This window comes from Lycium ferocissimum, chromosome 12 (assembly GCF_029784015.1).
Source record: "Lycium ferocissimum isolate CSIRO_LF1 chromosome 12, AGI_CSIRO_Lferr_CH_V1, whole genome shotgun sequence".
NCBI lineage: Eukaryota > Viridiplantae > Streptophyta > Magnoliopsida > Solanales > Solanaceae > Lycium > Lycium ferocissimum.
In genome coordinates, this window is record NC_081353.1 from 27,593,986 (window position 1) to 27,603,165 (window position 9,180).

General features: G+C 34.1%; 1 protein-coding gene and 1 long non-coding RNA gene across 2 annotated transcripts; one reads left to right on the plus strand and one right to left on the minus strand.

Moving 5' to 3' along the window:
• Positions 1-798: 798 nt before the first annotated feature.
• On the minus strand, positions 799-2,751 carry LOC132039162 (F-box/FBD/LRR-repeat protein At1g13570-like). Its single transcript, XM_059429706.1, has 5 exons — positions 2,719-2,751; positions 2,223-2,285; positions 1,450-1,992; positions 1,262-1,366; positions 799-1,089 (listed from the first exon to the last, which is right to left on the minus strand). The coding sequence occupies exons 1-5, from the start codon at positions 2,749-2,751 to the stop codon at positions 799-801; spliced, it is 1,035 nt and encodes a 344-aa protein (XP_059285689.1).
• Positions 2,752-5,497: 2,746 nt separating this feature from the next.
• LOC132040866 (uncharacterized) lies at positions 5,498-7,844 on the plus strand. The gene is made up of 3 exons (XR_009410801.1): positions 5,498-5,649; positions 5,726-5,828; positions 5,925-7,844. It is a non-coding gene; the product is annotated as an uncharacterized LOC132040866 (long non-coding RNA).
• The last annotated feature ends 1,336 nt before the right edge of the window (positions 7,845-9,180 follow it).

The window sequence follows — 9,180 nt, forward strand, 5'->3', positions numbered from 1 at the left end:
TGAACAGAAAACAACTCTAAATCTAGAAAATGCATAAAAACCTATCACTGCTAGCTTATTTATAGAAAACAAAGCTGAACTTTAGCTCATCAACCATAGAATATGGCTTATATGTAGAAAATGAGCTGCTGCACTGCTAGCTTAATTCCAGGAGGAGCTCTAATAGTACAAACATAAACAATCTCCCTTGCAATACTTTACAAGCTTCTGCTCTTTTTCTTATATGTTTTTTGGTTTATCTCTATCCAATGGAATGTACACGCTCAACATGTGTCATTCTGAAGATCTGAGCAGCTGGTTTTCTCCCCTTAGAACTGCTGACAATCCATCTTAAGTGGTGATCCCCATTGTTAATAACACAGGGCTGCCTCTGCAATCGTTGTAAACTCTGCTCCATAACTTTTTGCAGACACGTTTAACTAATGTGAGTTGAGAGCATTCGAGAGAGAAGTTATTTGTTCATGAGTCTTGTCTAAATAAAAAAATAAAAAGCAGAGAGAACACTGCTCATAAAAGAACACTTCGAGCTTCAATCATAGAAGTACTTTGTCCAAGAGGTGTCAACTTACTGCCACAATTTGACTTGTACATGAAATTGGACGAAGAGATACAAAGGTTTTACTTCCTATTCAGTTGATGCACGAGCACACAAGCAAAGTAATCCACAACAGAGTTTTCAAATAAACAAACACAAATTAATTCATGCCGAAAGTCTCATTTCATAGATCAGTCTAGAAAATGGTCTAAATGTAAAATGTCTTAGCATTGTAATAACAACTTCATAGTAAAAAAATTTAGTCACCCATAATTAGCATAAATAACTTCTACTTCAGGCGATGCACGCCGAAACGAGTTTATCATAATGGGAAACTCGATTCGATTGAAATCGTCATCTACGTTCAAGGGGAAGATTAGCATTTCCTTCAACATGGGGGGCTTGGCCAATAGAAGCTTGATAAGCTGCATCTCAGGGTTTGAGCCAACAGTACGAAATAGATGAACTTTCCTGAGGTGATTAAATGTTACATCTGAGAAAGCTTCCACTTCAAGACATTCTAGTGCTTGAGAATCACCATTGTAATCAGCATCCTACGGAAGATAATCAACAACCCAACTCTGTAAGTTTATGAAGGATAACAAGTATAAAAAATAAAAAAAAATAAAAAAAATAAAAAAAAAGAGTGTAATGTTTAAGAACCTAGCTGATTTCAAAATATTGCAGATACAGGAAGCTTCTTATCAAGCAAAGAATACACAAGACCTCATCCAATTCTTCCAGATTAATCTCCTTTAGGCACAGATGTTTGACAGAATTAAGATCAAAAGGGAGCCTTGTTGGTACTTCACCTGTTACTGCAGCCACGAACTTGGAAGAAAATGCAAATGACTCAAAGGTCAAAAGATATTACATCTATGATAACACTCAAAGAAGTGATAAAGCACATTTACCTTAAGACAACAAGCATTCAACTCGAGATATTCAAGACTGGAGAACGACTTAAAACAATTTCCTATCCCCACATGATATTTCGTATGCCAGAGTGAAAATTTAGCAAGACGAGGGACACTTTTTAAACATACAGATCCTATATTTTCGACGAAGTCGAAGGATCTCAGCTTGGGAGCATTAATTTCAATGACACCGCTGTAAATAATATCACGCAACAACAATTGTTCGAGCAATGGGCAACTAGAGATTAAGCTTTCAAGAATTTCGGAAGAAATTGTGACGCTATGTAATTCGAGGCTATTTAACATGTCAAATCCTTTGAAGGTTGGTGGAGCAAGCTGTATTGAACAACCATGGAGAGACAGATATCTCAATTGCAAACATGTGAAAATTGAAGAAGGCAAGTTGTATTGGTTGTTAGACACGAGCAATCTAAGATCAAGATGCTGAACGTCTTTCTTTGAGAGGAAATATATCAACCTGTCAATCTCAGGAAAATCTTCAAGAATAAGGGAGAGGATAAACTTAGAAATTGGTCCTGCCTGAAACATTAAAAGGTGATAGAAAATGATAGTAAATTTAATCGTACGAGATATCCTATCCATTCTTGTTTCCCAAAGTATTTCATCAAGTTTCAACTGAGGTATTTTGCGCCAGTTATGTCTCCATTTCGTAGATAAGATACTTGTCCTCACAGCATCTCGTGATGGCACACATATAAGAATATCATCTATTACATTCTCGGAAGGCTACTAAGCACATCTAAAGGTACACTTTGACAAGCATGTTTTTTGGTATTAGGAAGCATCATGAAACAAGATTCGCCAACGACAATCTGCAGAAAGTAAACAAGAACGTGAAGATAAGAAATATTCAAACCATCGGGATAGAAGTGTGTATTCATATAGAAACATCTTTACTCCCTCCGTCCCAATTTATGTGGCATTATTTGGCCTGACACGATGTTTAAGAAATAAGAAAAGATTTTGTAATGTTTACCAAATTGTCCTTATTTTAGTGTCTACTTTTGTTGACTTTTCTTCACAATAAGTATATCTTTAAAAGTAAATGGGACCCAATAAGGGTAAAATGGGGATTGTTCCATTAAATAGTTGCCAAATAAGAAAATATGACATTCATTTTGGGACTGATCAAAAAATAAATAGTGTCACATAAATTAGGATGAAGGGAGTACAACGGAAAGAAGAAAAAAGAAAAGGAGCTAGCAACAATACATTACATAAATACATCAATAATATATGGGAAACCAGTAAAACAAAAAACAAGAAGTTTTTCTCCATAGCTCGTAATACAACTTATGAAAATCACATAAAACAGTGATAAATCAGTAGTATTCAGTTTCGATTTTTGGTATACATCTCTCAGTACAAAATCCCTCTTCTTTTGTTGCTTATTATTCTTAGGATGTTCCTTTAAGTTAAGTAAATATGGCCTTTAGAGACGGGGAGAGAGTAGATGAGTAGGCCGACATTGATGTGAAGATTAGGTTGTAATTTGCAGTGTTCTAATTAATGGTCCAAAGATGAGAGAGAAAAATTAATAGCCATTGCAGGGCTAGTAATAAATTATTTGGCAGATAAAGTAAAAATTAAAATTGGTAGAACCAAGGCAATGGGGATATCAATCTATCTCGAAAATTAAATACAATTTAGAACATTTTGGCATGTTAGTTTTGACACTATAATTTTTAATTTTCTCATCCTTGAATTCCATTTTTTATTGTTTACAGGTTCTTATAATTGCCGAAATTGAACAGTGTTCGATTGTTTCAGTTCCCCAAGAAAAGAATGTGCATTAAAAGTCTTCACACCTATCTTAAAAAATCGCCTCTTTAAGATTAAAACTGCCGGTAATTAATTGTCCGGCTTTTCTGTTTTGGACTTTGCTTGTTCGACTACCAGAGAAGTAAGTCGGGGTACATTCTTATCTAAAGAATATTACTCCATCCGATTCACCATGCTTGTCATCCTTATTAAAAATATATAATTCAAAATAGTTGTCGTTTTAAAAAATCAAGATATAATTATTTTCATAATTATTGCGACAAACAATGGTGGATGGCCACAAGTACAGGAAAATTCATTGTTCGTGCTTGGAATCTAATAAGACACAGAGAGGCAAATGTGGATTAAAGGGGTTCCTTTCAATATATATTTTTTTCTGTGGAAGCTACGAAAATTTAAACTTCCTACCGATGATCAACAAAAGATAATGAAAATAGTTGTGGTTTCCAAATGCTATTGTTGTCCTATTCCTCAACTGGAAACAATGCAGCATCTTTTTGTAATTGGAAAATTTGCAGAGGAGCTATGAAGGGTTTTTATGAATGCTGCAGGTTTATAGTTAATTCTTATTCAGATTCATCAAGTAATTAGAGCCTGGTGGAATACAGAATGTGGGGATAAGCTCAAGCCAATACTACATGCTGTACTAGCTACGATTACTTGGGTGTTGTGGAAAAGAAGAAACACAATCAGACATGGAGGTAGTAAATGATACACTTTCTAGAAGGATACAAGTCTATTCTGGCTCCTACAAATGTATACTGGACTTTGCCAACTGAAAGAGGTTACAAGTGGAATACTGATGGAGCTTCAAGAGGAAATCCTCGCCCTAGTTCATATGATTATTGTGTTAGGCACTGCAAAGGTGACTTGGTGTTTGCTCAATGTGAGCAGATAGAAGAGACTACAATTGTAGTTGTTGAGGCAAGGGCAATAGAAGCATTGGTTCTCTGTATGACTAGGAATTTCCTACCACTGATTATTGAAACAGATATGTTGTTAAAAAACTTGGTGTCACACTCCTTTTTCACTCCCACGATAGGGCACATTTTTGTTATTAAAGGTTTTTTCCAATTGAAGTTACAGTTTTGAATAGGGATTATTTATTTAATAGAGTCGTCACCTGGATTTGAGTTTTAATGTTTCAAGTCACCTTATGAATCCCTAATCAAAAGGAAGCTGACTTTTTAATTATTGGTCTGCAAAAATAAAAGACCGGTTTGGAATTCTGTTGACCGGGAGAAGGTATTAGGCATTCCCTGAGTCTGTGGTTCTAGCACGGTCGCCTTTATCGATTTATACTTAACTTAAACTATATATGAATAATTTATGTTCACAAGCCTTGAATCGCTAGTATTTTATTGTTGTTGAACTTTTATTAGTCTCAACCCGGATGTGTAACTACATTTTGGATCTTGACATACACCGGTTTAGAAGCGTAACAACTTTCTAAGCTCGCATGTATCTCACCTAATAATCTCTGTCTACATATCTTGGTTTGAATTGATAAAAATTAATTTTTGGAATGATTTGTCAAGGTGCGCAACCGCATCCTTGAGTTTCTTTTTTAAGCGTCTCAAAAATGATGCATAACCACACTTTTAATCGAAACGAAGTTAATTATTAAAAAATGAATTGGTTAAGGTGTGTAACTCATTCTTGAGTTGTTTAAGCGTCTCAAAATAATTAAGATGAGTAGCCACATTCTTAATTGAGACAAACATTTTAAAACGTGCTTAAAGCTCGTCTAGTGTTAAAAGCAATTATTTGTCTCTTAAATCCGAGACAGTTATTCTTTGATCAATTTTTACTCTTTTGCCAACGGGTTTTAAATAAAATTCCAATCCATCTCGCTCCCTTACACTTGACTTTTCCGCTCTTTTCTTTTCATTTTGTAATGAGATTTGAAACATCTTCCCATCTCATCTCTCTCATCTCACACTAGTAACCAATTCCGGCCTAAATATCGATCTTGGCCCAAAATATTTACAGAATGCACCTCCTTACTTGCATTTCAAACGAAAACCAGACAGTTCTCTTCCTATAGGACAACTTTCTATATAAATCTATAAAGCTGGGAATAGCACACGTTGAGTTGGCACATCTCTAAGGCCTGGAATCCTATTTATCTTTTTTGTAGCTTTTTTTTGCAATTTACTTAATTATTCCCATTTTATTTTACTTAATATATAAAAGGACAAAAGTCACACTAATTAAAGCCAACTAACACCGTTTCGATTCCTGTATTCCCTCAAATGGAAAACCCAATGTCCTCATTAAGCCTGCGTTTCTAAAACAAGGGAGCAGAAGAAACCAATGGTTGCTGAGAACCCCCGCTTTCAATGATCTCCATTCTCTCGGTCGAAGCCCTTGACAAGAATTTTCTCTCCACCGGTACACAACTACTTTCATATCTGTCTCCTAATCTAATAGAATGCAAGTTTCTTATTTCTCCATCTTCTTTGTATAGTTATACTCCACTGGTTGCGCCAACCGCCAGAACTACAGCAAAGTACTGCCAAAATTTTAACACCTGTGATTAATTTAGATTCAATTAGTGGATCTTCAAGTTGGTAACTTCTGCTTTTATTTCGATCAAGAACTAAAAAGTTTATTACTTAGAAATCTTGGAACATGATATTCTCACTTTGTGTTCTCTCTCTTTGTAGGCAGAATGACTTTGAAAAGTGGTGAATTTTCAGGGATAATTGCAGGTATTATTGGTATTTTTGGAATTTCGCTGCAAGTTTTAACTCTTGAAGGTTGGGTTTTACTACCTCTGTCTGATTGTTATATTATTAGCTTCTAAATTACATGCATATGTTGCAGGGCAAGGTTCTGCAAATAATTTCCTCTTTTGTTTTTTGGTTATTTTTCTCCTTTTTGCTCTTTTTCTCTTTGCATGTTCTCAGTTTATATTTTTGTATTGTTGGAAAGTTCTTATTTCTTTTTCTTGGCAGAAGGTTGAAATAAAAATGTACCGAAATTTTATTTGAACTTACAATTGGATCTGCACGAGGAACCAGTATATGATTTAGGAGTTAGAGTTCATATTTCCAAGAAAAATAGGTAGTTTATTACACAACTTAAGGCTTTTAGTTTCTCAAGAAGAGAATGTGCAGTCTTGAATAAATGTCCATGAAAAGTTAAAAAAAAAAGGTCTTCTGATTTTTTCTTTGATTAATGAAGATTTTTTGCATACTAATCTCTATAAATACATTATAGTATGAGAAAATAAAAAAGAGTTGTTACAATGATCCACATAAATACATAGATGAATGTGGTCCTCTGTAGTTTGTACTTTAGCCTCTATATGCACACTTATGTGGCTCACTAATAAATTATGAGTTCACTTTTTTTTTTTTTAATTTCAAGTTTAGGTATTTCTTGAGATTTGGTAGTATGATCTGATGCTCCTTTCGCAAAATATCCTCCAAAGAAGGTACATCAATTAGGATAGCTATAGCTACAACTACATTTTGTTTCTTGTGGAGCCACTTTAATCATATTTGCATTACATATTTTATACTTCTCAGCTGTTGCTAATGATAATCCAAAATGCAACCCCCTACCTTGATTATGAGAGATTATGAGAGGAACAAAGCATTGTCTAAGGCACTTTTTGAAATACTTGACTCTTGACTGATAATGTTGTTGACGTTAGTGTTAACATTACTCTAACACCTTGCTTTATCTTGAAAGAAAACTTCAGTTCTGTTACTTGTGGAAATCCTAACATTTAAACGGGAGTTTAATTAGTATTTAGCTGTTATTCAATGGTTCATCTAATAGAAACATTTTGCATTTGGTTATGTGTTGCTTTCTGATGCTTTGGCGAATACTTCGGCAAAAGAAGGCATAGGATGACAACAAGGTTATGAGATGCAGTTAAACAGAGGTTATTTTCTTACATCTTCTTAAATTTCTTTCCATTGTGCTTATGGGGTTGTAATACAGCATCAGGATAGTCCTCCAAAAGTAAATTGCCAGAGCTACGGTTACCAATGAAGTTTCATGGCGCTGTGAAGAGCAAAATTAATAGCTAATCAAGAATTAATTTTTCAGAAATCACTTTCATTTCCTTTCTTTCCTATAGAATGCCTCTACTGAGTCCCGCATCTGCTGACTATTGTTTGTTCTGTAGACAAATTTGACTGGTATATTTTGTTATACCTACAAGTTTGGACTTTCAGGACAAATATTAAAGATACATTCTCTTTCTAATTGACTTCAGGAAAAGAGCACGAAGTTGGGTTTCATTGGAAGAGTTTACCTTGAAAAGTGATCCTACATTTACTCTCCAACAGTGGTCGCTTGCTGAGTAAGGTTTCAAATAGCTAATGGTTTCACCAAGAAAAGGCCAAACCCTGTTGTCTGGTGGAAGATTTAGGGAACTTCTGTTTTATTCTGAATTGATTAAGAATAAGAGCAACCAAGATTGGGAAAATAAGAAAAGCAAAAAGACAGTCAGACATGGAGACCGGCTGATGACTTCATTGGCTCGATGTATCCTAAATCTGTCTTTCGTCCTCAGTGACACTCGATGCACAAAAGGCTCTATTGCTGAAGCAGATCTGGAATAAGATAGTAGTTATAGCAGGGTTAATATGTAGTTTCATTTAAAAATCTTCCTATTGTGGTCAATTTGAAGCTAAACTGGAACAAGAATTGTATTCTAGGGAAAATTACAAACATGCAAGTACTTTTAAGACATCAAACATAGGATGCCAAATTTCGAAACGGCATCATTTTAGATTTGTTATCCAAATTGTTTTTTTTTTTTTTAATAAGATTAGCCAAATTGTTTTAGGTTAAACATCTTGTCATATGACATGGAAAATGTTGTAGACTATTTATGTGAAATTGCTACATGGAGAAGTTTGAGCTAATTATGGGAGAAAATATTTTAGTTCTGTGATTTAATCATGGCTGCGACAACAAACTGAAGATCATAATTAACCTACCGGTCTCTTAAAGAATTCATTGATATTTTAATTATGATCGCGCGAAGAGCAGACAAATTTACTAGTTTATAAAGTAAGGAGAGATGCAAATAAATGACAAAATGTAAGCATGCTCTTAACAAAATCTAACTAACTGTAGTGAGTACCAAATATAATCTAAGACTTTAATAACCGAAGCATTTAAAGAAAGTATTAACTTGATGTAATTAAAACACACCACCATCTTTTTTATAAACATTTTTTATTCATTACTATTATTTAGAGGTAAGCCTCTTGTTTTGGCTAATGACTTAATAGCCATATCCCTTCGATCCATTTCCATGTAAGCATCTAATGTGAATAACAACCCAAAAGATGATTATATTTTTCATGATAATTGAAGTTGTGCTTATTTCTTTAACCATAAAATTTAGCAAGCTTTCCAAAACTTCTATTCACATCTGACCATAAATTAGGATTTCTTTCTTTATGAGACAAGTAAATAAACTAACACAGCAATCTAATAACTAATGAACAGAGCAAAAGTAAACCACATTCAAGAGTACAGAATAAACATGAAGCCAAATACTAATAGGAGATTAAAATACTATACTTGCTCTAACTTAATTGAAACAATGTTGGTTAACTTATTAGATTAAACCCTAGTATTTGAACAGCAATTAGCAAGTAACTGAGACAAAATCAAACATTTGATGAAACAATAATTGAAATGGAAAAAAGGTTGGACCTTTAAAATAGAAAAATCCTTGCGTTTATTAAAGAAAGAATCTTCAGTTGTTCAACTAGCTAGATGAAAACATAACCAAGTCCAGCGTTAACCATCTATATGAAGAGGCTGATTATGATGTGTTAGGTCTAGGTCACTAGGTTTCTATATTTAGCATTTTATATGTTGTCCAGGTCTAAGGTTTTGAGAGCGTCTTTTTTGTGCTGTTTTCTCAAAATGCCCATGTGTTATGAA